Source organism: Gordionus sp. m RMFG-2023, chromosome 3 (assembly GCF_954871325.1).
Source record: "Gordionus sp. m RMFG-2023 chromosome 3, tfGorSpeb1-WG-v2, whole genome shotgun sequence".
NCBI classification, from domain to species: domain Eukaryota; kingdom Metazoa; phylum Nematomorpha; class Gordioida; order Chordodea; family Parachordodidae; genus Gordionus; species Gordionus sp. m RMFG-2023.
Window position 1 is genome coordinate 40,975,615 of NC_088777.1, and position 24,086 is coordinate 40,999,700.

Sequence of the window (24,086 nt, forward strand, 5' to 3'; positions counted from 1 at the left end):
TGGCTATCACTTAATGGGTTATGAATACAAATAAGATAGGCATGAAGCCCGGGCCGGATTGCCTAAAATGATATTTAAAAATCCTGGTTGGGCCAAGTTTAAAAATATAATAATTATAACCTTTTCCCGCTGTCAGCCTTTTAATTTCAGATCCCGGAGAAATCTTTTAATATTTTAACTAGTAAAGTATCTTTTTGCTTGAAATTCATCACTTAAGTTTCAAATGATGCACTTCAAGTATGTTTTACTTTAAAGGGGTAAAATGCATACATTGATAAGATTTCTCGGCTTTTCCGCCTCTTCTAAGCCTCTTAAATTTTTTATTTTTACCTGAAAAAAAGTTAATAAACCATGGGGTTATTAAACTGTATTTTGCATATTTCTTTGTAAATTCAGATAATTATATATTGATTAATCTATCAAAGAATAATCATTTTTGTTAAAATAGGTTTACTAATCACCATATTATTTTTTTTAATTAGTTCCTTTTTAATAAAAGAATAATTTATAATTCAATTAAAATATTTTTTATAAAAAGTTTCTGATACCTCGTCGAACATCGATCAAAAAATTAGATCTAGTCCCACTATCATCGTTTTTGATACCGAAAATTATGAATGCGATTTGTTTCCCGATCAGGAACAAAATAGCTCTACCAATAACGAAACCATATCTTGTTCTCCTCCGAGGAAGAAAATAGGAATCGAATCAAGTTGCGATATATCGAGAACGTTAGCTTTGACTGATACAAGACTTCGAAAATCATGTCCAGTCTTGGAAAATTTTAATAGTAACGTCAAAATTTATTTTTTAGATTTTATACATTATATATAGAATATATATGCTTATTTCAAAATAAAAAATATATCTAATAACTTTTTAAAAATTTTGACAATAAGGATTTGGAACCCTCTCTTAGAATTTATGAGAATCAGTACTAATTTTAAGATCTTACTGAGACAGAATTAGTTTCTAACAAAAAAACGCGGCTTTGTTCAAAATACTGCGTGATTTATTTTAGAGAAGATTTATGAAGAGTTTTTATTCCTCGGAACCACGTCAAATAATAACCCGTCTCCTTATTTTTAGGAATACGAAACCTTTTTTAGTCCAAGTTTTAAACTCTGATAATATTATGACGTCAAAATATTTCTTAAAATATTTAGGCCCGTCTGGCATACCAAAAAGTTTCCACATACAAGAGCTTCATGACGAAACATCGCAAACAAAAGTTATCCTGTTTATTATTTTAAAAAAATCTGTTTCATTCCTATTTGAGATGGTTTTGGAAATTTTTGATCAAAGGTATTATTGTTTGTTAGCCATAATTACCATTGGCTATATTTTATTTATCTATCTGTCATATGATTGGTTAAATTTTATTTATTTATTGTATTTTTTTGTTGAAAGTTATTTTTATTATAGAAAATAATTTCGTCATTTATTGTAAAAGGATAAATGAAAATGAGATGGACAGGATAAATAAATAAAGGGAAGATAAAATTGGGTAAAAAAAACTTTATGGATTATAAAGAAGCTGTTCAGATTTGAAATTTAGATACCTTTGATTCATTCTCAATGGGCACTTATATCATTACTTATTATAAGCTTTATTTCTAATTACATATTATCGGAGCATACAATTAAATACTTGACTCTTTATTTAGAATATTTATTTTTCAAATTTATAATATAAAAATGTTTAACTAAATGTATATTCTATATATTTATAATAAGAAATGCTCAAATAAAATCTTTCTAAAACATTTTTAAAAGATATTGAAAAGATTTGTATTTTCTCTCTTTAAATAAATATATGTTTCAATGTAATCCTTTATAAACTAAGACCTTCCAAATTTAACATATTTAGTATTGAGGTCGCCCCAAAGACGCTCTATAGCTGGGTATTTATGCTTTTATTTACCGGGTCACAAAAAAAGATATTATTTTTAAATAAATATTTTAAACATTTAAATTTATAAACAATTTTAAAAATTCATTTAAAAAAAAATATATGAACAACTAATGGTTTTCGATAATAAAAATATCATTCAACAATAAAAAAAATAAAATTTAACCGATCATATGACAGATAAATAAATAAAAGATAGCCAATGGTAATTATGGTACACAAACCATAATCTCACCAAAAAAAATTCTCGAAACTCACAAATAATCGGAAAAACACCGTTTTTTCTAAAAAGGAAAATTTGAATTTTAAATTACAACTTTTTTTTGAATGAAAAAGTAAGCATTTAGGGACACTTATTACTACTTGCAGCAAATTTATAAAATTAATTGACAGTTTAAAATATCGCGATTAAGTTGGATGTGAGTTCCTCTTTGTTAGTGGGGCTGGTTGGAAGTTAAAAAAATAAACTCATATGTTCACGCACCCATGAGTTATATGAAAAATCTCCGAATTCTTTTGAATACCTGGAAATACAAATTATATGAACAAACAAGAAAAAATAAAAATAAGAACGAAAATAAGTGGAGAAAATATTTACATTTTTTAGAAACATAATAATGAAATGTTTTTTCAGTGCCCAAACAAAGCCCACTTAACAGATGACCCATTGTTGCAAGCCGACGACGAACTCACCAAACAAAGCACTGTCACTCGCGATTTTCGATCTTCTTGCACTATTTCCAATTCTTGGAACAACCCCGACCCTTATTATAGTCAAATCGGGATTAGCGGGAATTCAAATAACTGCAACTTAGCACTTTTAACGGATTTTATGGGGCTTAAAGGTTCTTAAATAATAGTCATTATCGCACCAATTTTTGAAGACTTACCTGGTTCAATATAAAAAATTTAGTCTTAAAAAAACTTTATTCATATATTTCCTCGGAGGTTTGCTGTAATGGCCACCCGAAGGATAAATATACTAATATTATTTAAACCTTTATATTCAGGGCCATTTATCCCTGACCTAAACTTTAAAGAAGTTGCGAAACATTCCCCTACAAAATTATTAGTTTCACTCCAAACTTCATTGATAAAGTTTTAAAATCAAATGATATTAAAACAAGGATAGGACCTTATCAAATATTTAATTAAATCTAATAAAGAAACGAAGCTCGAATATATAAACAAGTTGCCAGAATTATTTACCCTGCAATTCTAGTTTACATAATCATTGTATCACCCACAAAACATAATATTGAAATTATTGCCTAAATAAATCTTTATTAATTAGTCATTCTGAGTATAATTTTACTATACCCTTTTTATATTGAAATATTTTGCATAAATTAAATACTATTATAATAAATTCACCTAAAAAATATATATGATAAAGTTGAATAATTTGAAAACAATTTAATGTTATAAAATTTATGAGTTGGGCAAAAATAAGATATATTATATATTGTCAGATATAAAATGTTAAATTCATTCTTATCTTATTCCTTATTTAAATAATTAACACTTATTAATAATAGTGAAGGTCACGGTCAGGTTTTTAGTCCATAAAGGACCAGACCACGGTCTTTAAAATGTCGATCCAGATCATGGTTTTAAATAAAAAGACCAGTCCAAGACCGACTTTTTTTTTATTTTAAAAATAATTTTGTTTTTACCTAATTTATTTCCAGCTTATTGGGACTAGTATTGTTAAAAGGCTTGATTCGAACCGATTTTTAAAAGCGGCTAACTCAATATTTTATCCAGAAAAATATTACGCAAATCTGAAGATTTTGTTCTTAGATGGTACTTTGGTCATCTTTTAGCAAAATCTCGAAGTTTAGGCAATATTGTTCTGGTTAAACTATTGAGTTAACCGTTTTAAAAAATTTGCTCAAACCAAGCCGTTTAACAACATTAATTGGGACTATAGGTAAAATGCTTCTATGACAAACCTATGGGTTTCATATTGCAAAATAAAAATGAACTAAAAATTCACAAAAACTAAAATAACGTAAAATCTACAAAAAAAATTGGGTAAAAAATTGTATTTTGAATAGTTAAGAAAATTTAAATATTAATAAGAGAGTGGTCCGGACTGTAAAAAATAGAAAGACTCACTGTGGTTCTCAAAAAAATTGGTCTGCCGATCGGTCCCGGTCTAAGACCGATGCGACCGGGCTGACTTTCACTAATTACTATGTTAAAATAAGCAAAATTTTTTTTAATAGTAATATAGTTAGTAGTTTATATATAAAAGTTATAATATTAATTGATTTTTATATTTTATTTATTTATTTTAAGGTAATACATCTTGACAATTATTATGATTAATTGAACTTAATGATCATTTAAATAAAATAACAATTGTTGGAATCGCATTTTAAATCAAATGAATTTATATTCCCACACCCTTATATTTTCTTTTTGAGTTGATGTCCTTTTCCCAAGTTTACCTAGGTTAGGCCAGTGCCTCTCTTATCCCCTTTTTCAAGTTTCCACCATTCTGTGATATCTATTCCTTTTATTTCTACTTCTTTCGTCCAACACATCTGAGTTATATTTATTTAAATAATTTTTTTTAGAGAGTTATGCAGAAATCATTTTTTTTACTCACGTACTATTTTAAATTTATAGATAAAATTGTCTGTCCCTCTATAAAAGAACTGGACCAAGGAAGGTTATACTTTATTATAAATTTAATTATTTTATTCATTAATAATTATATAAATTTTTAAGAAAATTATTAACTTCCCATAATTCGAGAAATCATAGATAGGAAGAAAAAAAATAAGTATTCCTCTCAGTAATATATTATATGCAGAGTTTAAAAACAGTTCACGAGAAATCTATGAACCAGAACTTGGAACGCTCTTTTAAAATACATAGAAATCAGAATCAGAATACATTTTAAAATTTTAATTTATATATCATGTTGTTTAAATTCTGTGTCATTTATTTTTAGATAGTTTATTTATTGTTCAAATTTTTTCTAAATTGTATAAACCTAGTTTTGGTACTGGAACCTGAAACCCTATGAACTTGTCAAATTTAAGAATCTGAACCACTTTTCCAAAATTTTAAAACACGGATAACCAATTTAAAAATAAATAAATATTCAGAAATTTAGTCCAGGTTCTAAACACTTTATATGTATTATCTATATATTAGACTTGAAACGCAAGATATGGTTTCTTCGCAAATCAAAAATCCATTGCCCGAGGTTTATATTCAATTTTATTATGTATTAATTTATTTGACAGTTAAACATGTGTTCCAACCCATTTTTTGTATAATCGCTTGCAGCCGACTTTTCCATTGAATAATGGTTAATAGGATATTATCCTGTGATCGAAAGGCCACAAATCCTTAATTCCTTTATTGCAGCGGTTACAGAGACCTAAAGGGATCTGTAAACCCTTGTACGCCACCAACTGTTCAAGTTAGTTCCATACATAATAATCGAATGGATATAAATTATAAATATTCGGTGATCATTCTGAATATTTGCGGAATTTGAACAATTAATAAAAGTTTCCAATTTTTTGATTTTTTTTGTATAAGTCTTGACAATGTTCCATTTTTTTTTTAAACTTCCAAGAGAGTTTACAAAAAAGTAACCTTCATAATTATTTTAACATTACACGAAAATGCTTACATGTTTTGCCTTACTATTTATTAGATTCAGTTTCCTTGGATATTTTATTCAGTTTAGGCTTTTTTGCGCCTTTCGCTACAAGAATTTATGGAAATAAAATTCTATTATCGTTTAATAGCACTTTGAATGTCTCGAAAATCCCAATTCTTATTAGGAAATTTACTAATTAATTTATCACTATTCCAATTTCTTAATAATAAGTCTTATTTACAATAAGAACTTATTTGATAGCATCGGTATATTTATAAGACAAATTGGATGCATTTTATCCAAAAGAATTAGTGTTAAAACGGTATTTAGCTCCATTTTTTTATCGTTAAAGAATCAAACGATCTGTAAAATACTTATGATCTAGGGCATTCGTTTTTAGCAACGTTATAACAAGAGTCGTTTAAAAAAATGTCGTGAAAAATAAATGGTTTAACGGATTTAAAAAAATTATTGTATGTTATATATAACATACTATCTGCATGTACAATATTTTTTCAATTCAGTGGATTCATTCATTATACATTTTGATAAAAGGCAGACAATTTATATTGTAAGAATATTGGCCTTAACAATGCTATCAAAATATTATCTTATAATAATAAAAACTTATTAACAATAAAAATGTAAACCTCAACGTTTGAATTTTTGATAGACTACCATGTTTGATAAATGGCTAGGTTATAAGAAACTAGAATTTCTGTTTCTGGAGTTAATACTTTGGATTCAAAATATGTAGTCTCTCGTCAGAGGGTAGCGTTCGATTAGCGATAGCTATCCAATGAATACGGACTCTACTCATAATCCAAAAAAAATAGGTGTATTGGAAGGGGGGGGGGTCCTATTCAGTATCGATTTCTATAGAGTGATTTTTACATTTTTGACATATAAAATGGAAAGTATTTTTCTTATCAAAACAACCCGAACTAGTATTTCTATACATACTTAGAATATACGTTATTTTTCGGTTAACCTGTAATATATTATTGATTTTATATTTCAGATATAATGATAAATATGCATTAATAACTTTGTTGTATATTTTAGTCTAACAACGTTACTAGGAAAGGTAGAAAAAGGTGCGCGAAGGGCACTAAACCCAACAAACCTAGCCAAAAAGACCGTCGTTTATCTGCGAGGTTATAAAAACAAATGATTTTTAATAAATATCATTATAATAATAGGTAACCCATAGCATCACTATTTATTATATCAATAAAATTGTTACTTATGTAGTGTAAAAATTTCCCGTGGTTTGATCAAGAAATACAATCATCAAAATTATTCTATTAACGGCCAAAACAACCTGAGCCAATCGCATACTGGAGGTGAAAAATTATCTTCTCCGATTAATGAAAATGTCGATGATGGAAATTTAATATCTTCTGTTCTCTGTGAAAAACTTTACCCGCATCTAACATTGAACAATGACGATGATTCAAAAAAGAAAACTAAATGGGATAAAAGAAATCTTTCCAGATTATCAATGGGTAAAAGAAAGCTTAGGCCCCTCAAGGGCAAGCGGAATGTGTGTAACAAAGATGCTAAAATTGAGCAGGCGATTTATGAAAAGGTTAGCAGCCCATGTATTACAAATGATGGTCCAAAAAACGAAAATATTCGGGAAGTATTGAATGTAAGCACCAATTTAAAATTTCTTATGGATATTTTTACCCAACCACTACACATTTATTAAAAATTTTATCATTTTATATAATTTTAAAAGGAAATTGAAAATATGAGAAACAATATAAATTACCTTACATAAGATTTAATTTAAGTTTATTATTATAAAAAAAATCCGGCCTGACCATGGATTTGTAAAAAAAAAATATTTGTAAAGTTGCCCACTATTTAAAAAAATCATACCATATTGCGATTTAGGCTGGGCGCACAGGCTGAAATAATAAATGTCAAATAAATTAAATATTAATGAAAACTATTTAAAATAAATATTCTATTGACTTGCATGTACCCCAATTATACTCTAACATAATTCGTCTCTCCAAATGACATGACCCTAATCTAGTGTCTATACTATAGGTCCGCAATGGGCGGGTTTTTAGCCAAAAATCCCACCTATTCGTTGTTTTGAAATTTTTTAACTCGCTTCGTCACTTATTATTTATTTTTTAATTTACCCGCCCGCTCAATTATAAATTTTGTAAACCCGTTCGCGCGCCTAATGTTTAAAAATTATTTAGATGGCTGGTTTGGGTCTTTATTTATTTATTTAATTGTATTTTTAATTAAACATAAATATTATGAATAAAACTATTTTAATAAATTGAAGTCTGTGCTGCTCATTTCACTTGAAAAACATTAAAAATCCACCCTCCAATGTTGAAAATATTTCAGAATACCCGACCACGCCCGCCCGAAGTATGCTGAAAAGCGGGATATAAACCCATTCATTGCAGACCTCTGCCATACCATTTTATTGCATATGTATTTTACTTTCTATTTAGCCTTGCCCCCCTAAAATTGTTTTTAATAATTAATCACTTTATATAATTTATATACCCAAACTATAAATGCGTCACAGAGATATAATTTAGTAAGATTTTTATTATTTTCATAAAGTTCTATTCTCTTTTTAAAGCCAGATTTTTCCTTTCGATTTGCATGATTCAAATTAAGAGATATTTGAATCCTTAATGTCTAAACTCCATGGCTAATTTTTTTTTCAAATATTGCATATTAGAGTAAATCTTTTTATAATTTATTAATTTTTTCCCAAGTATCGTCTAATTTTTAAAAATAAAACAGACGCTTTTTTAATTTTAAAATACATTTTCAAGTATTGGAACAAAAAATATATTCATTAAAATTGGGTGACAAATAAATTAATATGGAGATGGACTCAACTGCATCTTGATATAATATTTTTTTATAGTATAATTTTATATTATTTAATAACTTTTAGATAAAATATTTAAGTTAATTAAAATGTTCTATACTAACAGACTAATTTGGACGCGATGATTATCTAGTAAAAACGCCATTAAAGATCTTATTAGTGTTCACTTTTTTACAGATCAAATCCGATATGTTAAATAAGAAATATTGTTTGGTTCCCAGGATAATATGTATAATTTGATTTTAGTTTATTATTTTATAAACAGTGGGAAGGCGGGGGGGGGGGGGGAGATACCAGGGAAAATAAGGGTAAAATGCTATGTTTTCATAAAACTTTTATAATGATATCTAGACGAAAAATTATCCCTCATTTTTTTAGATAGATAAAAACCTATTTAATTTTCAATAAAATCATCTCAAAAATTTCTTCTTATTTAAAAATGTGCTTTAAAAAATTTTAAAAATCTAATTTAATAAAATTTTCAAATTTAAAAAAAAATTGGCAGACACTTAATGATTCAATAATTATTTTATGATGGACTGACCTTTTCTATTTTCAAACGTAAGCGCTTGAGACAAAAATTATCCATTACAATCATTTTTAATTTAACCATAATCAATCCATCTTTTTGAGATACATATAATTAAACAATGTCTGTCGGTTTTTATTAAAATATTTACCTTTTATAAATCTCTAACTTGGTCGAATTTAGCACTCGAGTCGAGAGACATAAAAAATTGAAATTTTTGGCCCAACTGCTGAGGTCTACTCACCGTGGTCCGCGACCCGAAAAAAGACTTAAGGGATTAAAACGGGAAATATTTATTTTATTTTCCATTTTATTGTAAATGATAATAAATTATTCAGCAATCATTTTGATTATTTTAATAATTTTGAACTATTTATTTCTATTTATTACATAAAACATATGATATGAATGTAAAAGTCGAACAGGTTTGTGTTCATCTTAAAAATAAATAAATCTATATTAGATCATATCGAAAAATTCAAAAAAATCACCTAAAACCAATTTCGACGGCTCTATCAACGCACTCGGATCGATCGTAACTTTGAATAATTCGTCGTCAAATTCCGCAGAAGCTTTTATATCTCAAGCACTCCCTAGTACAACAATTAATATAAATAAATTTTATGAAATAGATTTTTTATTTATTTTTTTTCCCCGCAATATAAATACCTATTGATGTGGTAAAGGGTGTAAGCCAAACACGTCCTTAATCATTGTTTACTAAACGCGTTTTCAATTAAAACCTTTTTATCGACTTACGTTCAATAAAAAAAATATAATGATAAGAAAAAGATTTTATAAATATTTGTAAAATTTTATTTTGGAAATTAACAGCATAGCCAGTATTTAAAAAAAACAAATATTACGAATTTGAATTTTGGTATTATTTATTAAGACGATGATTATTCTCAAATATTCAATTAACCTTTGAAATTCTTTCTAGAAAAAGGTATAATCTTATTTATAATTATAACCAGTTATGGTAGAGAGCTTTTTTTTCCTTAGTATTATTTAAAACCTCTGAAATATAAAATATTTAAGACGTTCCCAACCTATTAAAGTTTCATCAAATTTATTCGATTTTTTTAAATTTATTATTAATCGCTAATTAAGATAATAAAGTCGATTTGCATCGCCGTAACTATGACAAACGAATTACTTCCACGTGGAAATTGACCAATAGCGAAAAGATGAAAAAGTTGGACGTTAATTTCGTCCGAAATGGTGCCCATTTAAGTAAGTTTCCTTTATACATTATCTGACCTGGTTTCGAGTTCCTGTTCTGTTATTTTTTTCTAGCTGAAAAAAAGAAATTTTGATTATAATGTAAATTTTTTGGAAAAATAGGGAAATTTCATTTAAAAAATTATTTTACAGTTCAATATTGATTTTTTTCAAGTTTTATTAAAAATATATTGACTATTAATATATTATGAAGTATGATATAATTTTAAATATTTAATCTGTTATCTTTGTTTGAAGATGAAAACAATTCCAAGATCTCTAAAATTGAGCAATTTATCTCGCAACATCTAAATCTAGGTATCCAGAAAATCGGTTTAATAACATCTATTCCTTTATCAACTTCATTGTCTTTAAAATTAAATTCGCAATATCTTAGGTCAAGTATATAAGTTGGGTAATGTATGTCCCCGCAGAAAAATTATCCATTTTTTAATATATTGTTCGTCTCTATAATTTCGTTTAATATTCATACTATAAATAAATGCTTGAATAACATCAAATAATTTATCCGCTTCCTCTACCTCTATTTGTATAGAAATAACTTTATAAAATTGTATAACTGTGCTAGATCATTTTATAAAACTTCATTATCTAGAAGATTAAGTCTCTTATCTCTATAAAAATATGGAGTATTTCCGCAAAATATTTTTATTTTTTTAACAGACTATCAATTATTAAAACTATAGTGTTCTACGAATTGGACTAGGTAACTTTAAGGAAACAATCCTATTTTTAGCTTTAAGAAGTTGTTCCTTGCATGTGTAAAAGAATGCTGAAATACTTTGGCCTTTTGCTACTAATATTTTCTAAATCCTTTAAAAGCAAATTAAGTCCATGAGATGCAGACCCAATGCATTTGATAATTGGATACATATTTCTCACAAGTGTCCGGCTTTCTTCATTACTTGCATTATCTTTTATTATGATTTAAATTTTGTGTTTCCTATTTCTTCAATTACTTTAACAAATTCTATATAAGTATTCTTCTTATATGCATATTGGTCCCTTTATCAATTAATATATAGAAAATGGGATTTGGGATTAGTATAAATTTATAATACATTCTATTCTTATATTTGTCCACCCATCATTAATAAGGGTCAAATTTTTATTTTTACATTATCTTTTGGTTACTTTAAATTTACTATTTAACAAATATTTACTTAGTATATATCTTTAGAGCATTTTAAATGCTGTTTTTAATGATTGAAATAATTTCTTTCAAATATACGTTTCATTATCGAAAATGGACAATTTAACATAAAGATGGCTGTTGCTAAATTATTTAATTAAATTTCTTGCTAATATATTAGAAAAGTATTTAGTTTATCTCCTATATTACTTTTATATATAAAAAAACAATTATAAGCTAGTTGAAAAAGGAGTTTGGCTATAATGATTGAAATTTATAATAATATTAAAGAGGTATTTTTTAGAAAGTCATAATGGACCAAATTTCCCATTTATACCTATGATTATACATATTTAATATAAAATCATTGTTAAGATTTTATTAAGATACTCTTTAAAAGTTTAAGATATATCATTGCAATATAAATGTATCGATGCTTAAAATGCGACATATGCTTACCCCTGATTTTTGTAAAGTCTTTTGGTGGTTTTTTCATCATGAATTCTATTGGAAGGTTTTGAGTCCACCTTTTAAAGGTCTTTGAGACTTAAGAAAATTAAATTTTTAAATGCGGTGTATAAATATCAGAGACCTCCGTATTTTAATTTAATTTTTTTTTAAAAAATACACAACCCGTGCCTAAAAAAATTTTTTTTTAAAATACCAAGACCTGGCCAAATACTTTAAATCGCCAATATTAACTATAAAAATAAAAAATATATATATTTTCATATTTATGATAAATTTGTTAAATTTTGTAATTGAAAAATAAAATTTAAGTTGTAATAAGCTAGTAAATATATTTTCTTTCAATAATATTAAGTAATAGAATTTTAAATTATTTGATATTTAATATCAATTTTTTACTTAATATTTATGTAAAATAAAAAAAATGTTTTTGAAAATTTTTTTTTAAAAGATATTATATAATCAAATTATGATTGATTATGATTAATTACTTTTTAGCAACGCAGTATTTAGTCATACCCTTGATATCTAGATTTAATAACTGTTATATATTATAAGGAATGGTATCTTAATAAATTGGGATATTTAACTGTGTAACAGAATGGGAGCGCACAAAAGTATCTTTGTTCTGGCTCCCTGATTTTTATGCATTTTTAATATATATCAAATTTTTATGTTAACAAATATTTGATTATTTAAAAATTAATATTTTGTTTTTATATAAACCAGAATTAATATTTATAAACTGTAGCTGAATTAATCTTACTTTCAACATTAATTAAAGAGGGCATATTAATACTAAAAATTTTTATATCAGCTTAAATTATAACAATATTATAATGATTTTTTAAAGTAGTTTATAAGTATAACAAAAAATGTTCTGGATTAATACAACATAAAATAACATATAAAATTTGGCGATTTATTAAATAATTATTTAAAATGCAAGTAAGGAAGAAAATTGATTTAAATCATGATTTTTATTCAATTAATTATTGATTTTATATTTCTAATTCGAGTTTAATATTGAAATATTTTAGCAATTAATTTCTATTTTTTAAAAATAAAACAAATAACCATTGCGACAGGAAAAAATCTTCCTTTTTTGAGTAAAGAGATTTTTGATGGGATTTAGCCTAAGAATGCCAATATCTTTTTATATATAAGTAAATCTTTTGTAGTTTTCATGAATAAAATATCTTTCGAGATTAAATCAAAAAATTTTGGCATTGCGACATTTAGCATTGGTTTATTAAATAAAATGATGGACTCATTTTTAATTTAACCAATTTTAAAAAAAAGACGGCCGAAAAGATAAAAATGCTCACCAACTCTATCAGTTAATGTCATCCTCGAATTCGTTATCTTTAAGTTCCTTGGGCGATAATAATAAGACGGAAGCATCTCTTATAAACATTCCTTACGATAAAGAAGTTAAGAAATTTTATGTGACCTCAACATATACGGTCGTATCCGAGAAATGGTATCAAGGTACTAAATTAGGGGAGATCATAGAAAAGAAGGTTTTATATATTTAATATTTTCCTGCATTTCATTTCCTTATTTTGATCAAACCTATTTATTCATTCTGATTGTCAACCTTTATGGCGAAAGTTATTCATATATTTTAAATGTTTTCAATGTGTTATTTGACTTTATATCATAAAGTAGAATGCTATTTTTTTTGTGTTATATAAAAAAAAGGTGCAAAAAACCCCGGAATTATTGAGCTCAATTTTGATTAAAAATGATCAAAATCCAAATTACATTACTCCCATGTTAAACAAAGAACCCATATACGTCAGTTCATCATCGGGTAAGAATGGAGACCTAAGCTCGTCCTTTCAAACAAGTTTTTATTTCATTTTTTTTTATTGTTACTATATAATCCAAACTCGCTTTTATAGCATTTTTTAAGAGGCCGTAAATTTAAAGGCGCTGAGAGCAGAAAGCCTAGATAAACTTTGTAACATATTTCTTAGTCTCGAAATCAAAACATAAAAAGTTACCTATTCCATGAATCATAACAAAATTTGAGGAATTTTAATTTTTCAATAAAAAAATATATATTTAGTTACTTTATAATAATTATAATTAATTTCATTTAGTATTTTAGGCAAATAAATTTTACTACATTAGTTACTTATCATTTTTTAAAAATGCAATTATATTATATATTTTTTCAAGGCGAGGACTCAAACAAAGCCAATCCTAAAGGATATGAGAATGCCCTTTTTGACTCCAATGCAATGGATATCCTGTCTATTGACAAAGGTGTGTTATAATCGCAAATTATTGTCTTAATTTTTGATAATCATATTTTATTTTTGGTTAGGTTGGTTAATTTATGTTTACTTTTTACTAAAATTTAATATGTATTATATTATCAAAGTTTGGAACCTAGACACAAGGGGGTTTTAATTCTTAGAAAAAGTGGTTCAAACAATAACTCAAACTGCATTGAAATAATTGAAAGTAGATTATCTTCATCAATATCTTGCATAAATATAAATATCATTTTATGCCAGTCTGTCAGTAGACCAAATCGGCACATATTAAAAAAATTGATTATTTTCAAAAAGCATCCAATGTAGTAAAATAGTCAAATTGCTTTTACAAAATATTTACCCTTCACATTAAAAAATATATTAGTATCAGGGTTGGGCAAAAGGTTACAAATAGCGTTACACTTTACATAACCTAATGCTCCTGTTATTCTATCAATTCGAAAATGCAAAAAAGAGCTTTGTAACCTTTATATTTTTTTAGTAACAACATTTATTTTATTTATTTTTTTAAATTCATTGATTCGAAACCGATGAAAATTTAGAACATGAATCATATTATTTTTTTTAGAAGACGAAATTATTGTAGATGATGACTAAATTAATATCAAGAAAGCTGACTTTAATATCATGGGCTGTAATATTATTGATAAAAAGCATGTTTTTAATTTTAGAATTTATATTGACCTTTAAAAAATGCTATCATTTAAAATTGAAATTCTATATAAATATCCGATAATCAAATAAATTTTTAATAATACAAATTTACCATTCGTTTCCATCGAACGCCTTTTTTCTTTTGCTAATTCGATTAGGCCAAATAGAAGAAGATTAAATGTTGTTCTATTTGAATAATTAGTTCCTTTATCAAAAGTTTAAATTATAATATTTCATTGTTATAATCATAGGCGTAGCCAGGGGGAGACAAGGGTAAAAGTTAATATTTTTTTATAAAAATATTCATCATAATTTATTAGTGCTGTAAACATTCTAAAAAAATCGAACGCGTTCAACGTTCATTGACAAAAATCGAACGCGTTCAAGTTCATGTTCAAAAAAAAGGAACGCGTTCACTTTCATAAAACCGTTCAAAATTTTATGATAAATTTTTTTAAAATTAAATTTAATATAAATAAACTTATATTTTTAATATAATATATTTTGGCCATGTTAAAAAATAAAATAAACAATAATATTCAAATTAATAAACTATGTGTTTAAAAAATTGAAATGTGAAAAGGAAATACACAGTCGATTAAAAAATATAAATAATACATTTTTTAAAAAAATTCTGAAATATATAAATTTTTTAAAATTATAAAAATATTTTTAAAATTGAACGAACGTTAAATTCGAACGCGTTCGTCATAAAAAAGGAACGCGTTCACTTTCATAAAACCGTTCAAAATTTTATGATAAATTTTTTTTAAATTAAATTTAATATAAATAAACTTATATTTTTAATATAATATATTTTGGCCATGTTAAAAAATAAAATAAACAATAATATTCAAATTAATAAACTATGTGTTTAAAAAATTGAAATGTGAAAAGGAAATACACAGCCGATTAAAAAATATAAATAATACATTTTTTAAAAAAATTCTGAAATATTAAATTTTTTAAAATTATAAAAATATTTTTAAAATTGAACGAACGTTAAATTCGAACGCGTTCGTCATAAAAAAGGAACGCGTTCACTTTCATAAAACCGTTCAAAATTTTATGATAAATTTTTTTTAAATTAAATTTAATATAAATAAACTTATATTTTTAATATAATATATTTTGGCCATGTTAAAAAATAAAATAAACAATAATATTCAAATTAATAAACTATGTGTTTAAAAAATTGAAATGTGAAAAGGAAATACACAGCCGATTAAAAAATATAAATAATACATTTTTTAAAAAAATTCTGAAATATTAAATTTTTTAAAATTATAAAAATATTTTTAAAATTGAACGAACGTTAAATTCGAACGCGTTCGTCATAAAAAAGGAACGCGTTCACGTTCAAAGTTCGTCAAAAATAAAAGGAACGCCGTTCATCATTTTTTTTCAAAAAAACAAACTTCGTTCACGAACGCGTTCAATGAACGCGTTCGTTTTACAACACTATAATTTATACATTTTTGGAAAAAAGCATTTATATATAAAAAAGAGTGAACCAAAAATGTTTTATAGAATATAAGATAAGTCTTAAGACAAAAGTGAAATGTATTATAATTATTAAAATAATAGATCCATAAAATTACTAAATAATATAATATATCAAATATAATTTTTTATAAAGTGAGTAATTTTAATTTATTTATCTTAATAAAAGTAAAATATAATTATTTAACTATATGATAAAATTAAATAAAAAAATTAAAAGACAATACAGTGGAATATTTTATTCAATTATCTTATGACAATCAAGTAATTTTTACCAATATAGCGAATTATATATTTTACAGAAAACTATAAAATATTGATAAGGACATCAGAAAATATCTTTTAAAGACATTGTGGGATAAATAATATGAAGATTAATTTTTAATATTTTATTTAAAATAAATAGATGGCTAAAATAATTGAATGCAAATTGTTATCAAGAGTATTGATTAGTAAAATTTGTTAAAATATTAACTGTAATATATTCTCTAACTGTCAAATATGTCTGTAAAAGTGGAATTTTACCTAGTATTTTGTAACTAATTCTATATAATAGAGGAATATCAACTATATGCCTACTTACTTTTTCTAAATAAATTTCTTATACTTGTTTGGAATAAATTATTACCATGCTTTTATATTAATGTATATACAAGTAATTTATTATATTTTATATAAACTAATAAAAATGTATTTCATATTTGTTCCAGGCTTATTTTTTTTATTAAAATTAACCTCCTATCTTGTAAAAATATTTTATGATTATATATAGACTAAGGTATGCCCGGCCTCCAAAAGGAGATCTGGGGGCGAAGCCCCCAGTAATTTTTTAATTCCCCCTCCTTAGGAAAATCTTGGCTACGCCTATGGTTATAATATCAATTTCGATTAAATTGTAAATACTCCAGTCTGTGTTTATAGTTTATACTGACTTTTATTATTTTAATGAATTGTAGCAAAATGAATGATTATATTTTTTAATGTAATGAAGAGCTTTTGTAACCGTTACACGTATGAATGACCATAATTAACTTTTTAACAAGAATAACTTAACCAATTTTTTCCTTCAGTAATGGTAACCGTTACTTTTTAGAGTACCGTCCCCAACCATGGTTAATATTATGTTTTTAAGGCATCTAATCTAAATACTTATTTTATTTTAAGTTATCTTATATCATTTATAGCATTTAAAGTATCTTTTATTTAAATATTAGATATAATTTTTTTTTAAAGACTAAAAACTTTTTAATATAAATTGTTTACCCCAGCTATAATGATTAAAAAAGTATACATCGGACAATTTTTATAAGATGCATTTTAATTAGGACTAATGGGATCGACCTCCTTAAAGGGACAAGTTAAGGAGGTCTTCACTTTCTATAAATTTTACTCTATCATGAATTTTTATTCTTTATCATTATTTTTTTAAAGCAAACAATTATAATGTGCCGATATTTGAAAGTTTACCGCTTTTATCCAACGGCAATAATTTTCACAAGTTAGTATCCGACACTGGTTCTAATGTCATAGAAACGCCTCCTGGCGACTCCTTAAATAATAAAATAGAATCACATAACGTTTTTAAAATAGCGAGCGACATTCCCGATAAAACACCTATCGTATTGATGGACAAACTGAAGGGTGTAACGATGAACACGATTGTAGAAAGGCGACTTGAGCCCAATAGTTTTATTATAATTATATCGAATATTTGTATAACTGTGTTTTTATATTTTTGGTTATCAATAATATTAAAAAGCAAATTTATGAATCACAACTTTCAATCAATACTATACTCTTGTATGGTAGAATACTAGAGTGATGCCAAGAGTCATATTTAAAATTTAGAATATTATATACATTAAAATGTGCCAATCGAATTTCTTTATTTAAATTTTTTAAATGATAATTAATGTCTTTTTAAATAATATATAAAGATTCATCTTTGGTTAATCATCCTGACCCTTTACCCCTACCTGCCAATTCCCCTACTGCCGCCTCAAAATGTCTTAGAAGAGGTAGAAAACCCAAAATTAAACCAAATAATAGTAAAAAATTGGGCCCATTTACTGGCCAAACATCGCTTCAATATACCAATAAATCACCGCCTCTAAATATTTGTATACCCCAAATTTTATCTCGCTACGGTATTAAATTGGTGTGGGCCAAGTGGAAAGATGGGAATTATTACCCTGGTACCGTTAATGATAGGAACAAGCAAAAAATTAGCGATTCTGGATTTTGTACGACTATGAACCAAAGTATCGATAATGGTAATCCTTCTCGTTCCATAAATCCTACTGTTTTGATTAATTCGCTTAATTCTCTCAGATTAAAGGTCAGATTTTGTGACGGTGATTTTTGTCAATGCCTGATAAAAGATATATTAATATTGGGAACGTGTAGGAACGATAAGGAATTGGAAGGGGTTAATCCTGATCATATTGAAGGTAACCAAGATAAAGAAAATGGATACACGTGGTCATCATATAAATGTGCCAAACTTAAAGGTGGTTAATTTTTGTTTTCCTTTTAATATTCAGGTAATACGTTTTTTGACAATTCTATAAAAAAAACTGACATCATTTTACATAAATAAATTCTAAATTGGTTCCTTATTACATTTTAATATATTATACAAAAATAAAAGGCTCAACAGCCTCCAAAGACAAAAACCCATTTTACTATGGCACATTTTTGAAACCTCATATGCTTGTTCTAGCCGATCTAAGCAACCCCCAACCTCCTGGCCATAATAATTCCATGGTTTCTGATAGTGCCGAAGATCTCAAGAAGGATTCCTCAACGAAAGCTAGGTACAATTATTACGAAGAATGTGTCTTAATTGAAAATGTTTACGTTTGTTCCGAGGAATCAAATCAATGTAAATTATTTTATAAATTATATCTAGCAATTTTCTTGAATATTTTTTAATTCTAAATTTTTTATTTAAACCAATATTTACTTGCAGAAAATACATTAATAGTAGAAAATGTAATAATTAAAGATTTATTCACTTATGGCACTTAGATTATAACCTCTTGACTCATTTTAGTTTAAACTAGAGTTCTGCAAAACCCAATTAAGTTAGGTTGGGAAAGTTATTATTTATATTTTCGGGATAAGGGTTGGAAATGGTTTTGGAATTTTTAAAAAAAATTTAATCAGTTACAACAATTAATACTGGTTTTTGTCTATTATTATACAATTTTGCGTTTCCTTTATTTCTATTATAACATGTTGGAAAAAATAAATTTTAGGGTAATGATTTTTTCGCATCTTATTGGGTAGGGAGTAATTAGTTTTATGTTCATATTGGGTCTGCAAATAAATTATGGTTTTTTATATGTCGTTTTAAATGCTCTTCCTTCTACAGATTTAGTTGGCTCTAGTTCCAATCAAACTGCATAAAAATTAAATATTTTTAATCTAATTTATGGTCATACAATTAAATTCATTTTTCAAAAATATTTTTTATATTATAAAAATCTGAAAGATAAAATGGACTCTCATTTTTGCAACCTGGAAAAATTTCCCAATATAGGTAGCAAAAAACGGATCCCAACCTATAGAGTTCCTTTAACCAAAATAGTCATAAATGCTAAAAGATTATTGGAAGCAAGTAAAGTGGAAATTGGCGAGGAATTTCCAACACTTAGATCTTTAATCGAATACGATATTAAAGTAAAAAAAATTTTTAGTTTTTTATAGAAAGAGAGGAAGGAAGAAAAGAAAAGAAAGAATAAGAATATAGATAACAAAGTACCTATCTGAGACAAAATAATAAATTAAAACTTTAAACCTGCCTCTTATAAAAAATAGAACCAGAATTTGGAACCTATAGACTAAAAAGGGTTCGGGTTATGAATATTTTTTTTAAAAAAATTGCGATTCTTAGATCTGACATGGTTCCAGTTCTTAGATCTGACATAAATACATAAAATTGAACACTTTCCTTAAATATGAAATAATAGGAGAGGGTCTTATTCTTAAGCTTAGCAGAAATATTTCTAAAAATAATAACCATTTGTAAAGCGTTTAGATTTTATTTTCTCGTACTCAATATATTTTAGCCATTTTCAAATTGCGATTTATTTTATAATATCTTATCGATATTTTTTAAAATTATGTTTTTATTCAAATCTAATATCATTTTATAGAAATCAGATAAATCATCCTCAGGTGGCGATTCCGGTTTACCTTCTACCATCAAACCTAATAAAGAGATTGGTAACATTTTTTTTTATCAAAAAAACATATATTACATTATATCATAATCACATTATACGCAATAAATTGCACAGATTCCGAAACTAAAAACAGCGTGATTAGTAGTAATCATAGAAACTATGTGTCTATCAATCCTGACACCAGGAATAATATTTACTTAACCCCTAGTAAAAAAAGACCTATTTCGGATGACAATTCATCTTTAACTACGCTGGAAAGTTGTTTTAAAAGTCAAAGCGAAAAAGTCTCTAACCCCAGTTGGAGAAGGGCTAAAAGGAGGATCAAACCAAGTACGCCCACTAAAAATCAGACTGACGATTCCAAGTTATTGGTTGAGTCGGCTGGCCCTTTATTGCCTAAAGGTTATTTTTTACTGTTAGATGAAAAATTTATTATTTAAATATTTCATAAAAATTAAAATATATGAATTTTAATAAACCATAAATATAATAGTAAAATATTTTTTCCCAAAATATAATATTATAAATTATGTCACTCTTTTGCCTTTTTTGTGTTTATATGACTCATCTAAATCTTAGGTAGTCAATTATTTCAAAATATTGCATTTCTTTTGACTCACAAACCTGTACCTAGCAATTCAACCTTGCCAAAGAAGGAATACAAGTTTAATAGCCCTTTGAAAAGGACTCCTAGAGGCAGTAAAAGTGAAACTAAACTAGATTATCTAAAATCTCCTTGTTCTGTAAACATGCTGGAACTTTCCTCGTCTAATACTGGGTCAAGCTCTGACGATGGTCCAACTATAGAATTTAATAAGTAAAAAAATTTAAACTCGATTAATAAATTTATGTAATAAATTAAGATGTGGTTGGATAAATTTCTATATACTAATATAGTAATGGAACTATTCACGTTCTTTTGTCCTTACAATCCGTATTACTTCTATTTTTAATGTTATTAAATGATATCTTGTGCTAATATGGCTTGGATCAAAGTATAATATATAATAAAAACAGGCATAAGCAACTATTTGAATATACCTTCCAGTTCTAAAACTAATTAATGATTGCCACCATAACTTTCAGCCACATATTATTTATATTAAATAATTCCGTGGAGATTATGGTCATTAATATTCAAATTTGTTTTACTTCAGGCAGCACTTAACAAATCAAATAGTATCGGGGGGTGGTCTGATATTTGAATCGTATTCTGATATCCACATAACCCTTTCCCAATCCCAACAAAGGGTTTTGTGCATCGCGGACACTTATCTCAGAACTGAAAAATATTTGAAATGTTTAGCTTGCGATATACCCATTCTTACTCATATCTATATCATTCATTGCTGCAAGAAAAATCTTCTTTTGGATTACGAGAATTATATGTTACCTGCTGGTTAGTATATTTTGATTTTATTTTGTTAATATATTTAGCTGTTTATTTTTCTAACTTTACCCAAATTAAATAATCCTTAATTTATATTATATTTACAATGTGAATTTAATTTTTATATTATATATTTCCCCATGTAACAGGTAGAAGTTTATTGACAAATACCTCGATCCCACGCACTAAGATTGATAAAAAATTTACTTCCCTAAAAATCATGTTAATCATGTCACCTGTTATGGCTTCCTTGAATCCACAGGAGAGTATTTGTTATGCATTAGTCAAATTTATGGGTTTTCAAATTATTGTTGGTCAAAACCTTGGTATATTATATAATAGTCTATATTAATATTTTTTTTCCATATTCCAAGTCATAAAAATTATACCTCTCGTGCATTTAATTAATGAGTTTTAAGGGTTATTTATCATTTTCATAAAATTTTTACCAAAAATGGCTATTAATAATATTTTATTAGTAAAGGTGTTTGATTTTTTTTTAAAATATAATAAAATCATAAGTACGATGATTATCTTGTATTAAGAAAATATAACTAGGGTTATTTTACTTTTTAAAAGGTTATTTTTGTTTTCGGTATATCAGATCCATCTAAAAAATAAATAATTCCAATCTAAAATTTTTTTTATCGTCGCTTTAAAATTGGAGTGTTCTATTCAACATTCAAAAAAATGAGTTAAATATTTTTTATATTTTAACTAATAAACAATGTTATTAACTTCAATTAAAAATAGTTTTGCTTCTTTATCTTGTTGTTTTGTCTTTAATTAAATAAAGTTTCTTTTGTTTTAAATTAAGTACAATTAAGGTTAACATATGGTTTTTGTGTTTTCTTTTTACATAGGGGGTTTTCTTACTTTTGAAGTCCTTAATAGGGTGTTCGGCAGTTAGATATTTAGATCCGGGGGATCGCCCTGCATCCAGTGGTATAATTAGAGTTCCGGAAAATATGGGGAGGGGTAGGTTTTATCCCTAATTATGTAAGAAAAAACGAACACAACCCCTTTTTGCGAAAACGTTTTTTTTTCAATTTGCGCCAATTTTATTTTAATTTTTTTTGCGCGTTTATTTTCCCTATAAAAGGGACAAATTTTTATACTAAGAGGGACTTTATTTTTTGTTTTAAAATTAAATTATACTTCTTTTTTTTTAAATTAATTTGGATATACACTTTTTTATTTTATTAATAATTTTGAATTATAGTTTTTTTGAGTAAATTATTTATGCCTCTTACAATATCCCAGTTAAACGAACTCCCTACCGTTTAAACCTTTACTGAAGCCCCGACTTTTCACAATAATTTATAAGAAAAATATCGCAATAATTAATTTAAAAAAATATTTAAGCATTAATTGTGATTTTAATTTAACGTTTTTGATAGAATAATGGTAAAGTTAGGCATATATTTAAATATTTCCTAATTTTATATGATATCATCCTTAAATTTTCACACTAAAAATTAGGGCTATATTTTTATACAAACCACATTGGGAATATTAAATTATATGAAAAGGCCAATAAAAAAATGAAATTTTCCTTGAGAAATGTGAATGGGTATTTATAGTCCATTCATTAGCTACATTCAATCTCATATTTAACTAACTTTAAAAGGATTAACATTAAATTTATAAAATATAGATAGCCGTTATTATTTTAACATTAAATTCACTGGAAAAGTATCACTTTTTATATATTAGAAGAATGATCTTTAGACAACTTTAACGCTATCTGTAAAATAAATATATTTAAAAAATGCTATAAAATTCCCTCAAAAATAGATTCCTGATTTTTTTCATTTTTCCGAGTATGGCACTTCAAAAAGTTTTTGCTGTTATTTGTACATAGTGAAATTCAGATAAATAATATTAAATTGGTCTTTTTATAGCGAATTTATTATGTAAGAAAGAATAGTATATTTTTCTAATATAGTCTTGTATCAATTTTTATAATTTATATAAAATTATTTTTAACATTTCATCGACAGAACTATCAGTTTCACAAAAGCCTAACATTATCGTCGCATTTAAACAAGACGTCCAATTGACTAACATTGCTAAAGAGTTAGGCATAGCCATTGTCAATGTGGAATGGGTAATACAATCTTTGATACACGGGGAGTGCATACCTTGGGAGAGCCATGAAAAACTATACTCATTTTAATTTGACCTCAATCCTTTATTTTAATCCATTCCATTTTATTCTAATAATATAAGAAAAATATTTTTAAACTACAATCGATTGTGTTAACCT

General features: G+C 26.0%; 1 protein-coding gene across 1 annotated transcript; it reads left to right on the forward strand.

Annotated features, from left to right (window-relative positions):
* The first annotated feature begins 13 nt into the window (after positions 1-13).
* LOC135926973 (uncharacterized) lies at positions 14-23,996 on the forward strand. The gene is made up of 23 exons (XM_065462906.1): positions 14-17; positions 539-790; positions 1,167-1,231; positions 2,547-2,757; positions 4,550-4,592; positions 5,084-5,135; positions 6,606-6,697; positions 6,795-7,194; positions 9,411-9,543; positions 10,061-10,183; positions 13,095-13,315; positions 13,497-13,644; positions 13,980-14,066; positions 17,669-17,923; positions 18,175-18,747; positions 18,888-19,121; positions 19,734-19,921; positions 20,398-20,467; positions 20,542-20,829; positions 21,007-21,244; positions 21,585-21,826; positions 21,967-22,143; positions 23,821-23,996. The coding sequence occupies exons 1-23, from the start codon at positions 14-16 to the stop codon at positions 23,994-23,996; spliced, it is 4,272 nt and encodes a 1,423-aa protein (XP_065318978.1).
* Positions 23,997-24,086: the final 90 nt, after the last annotated feature.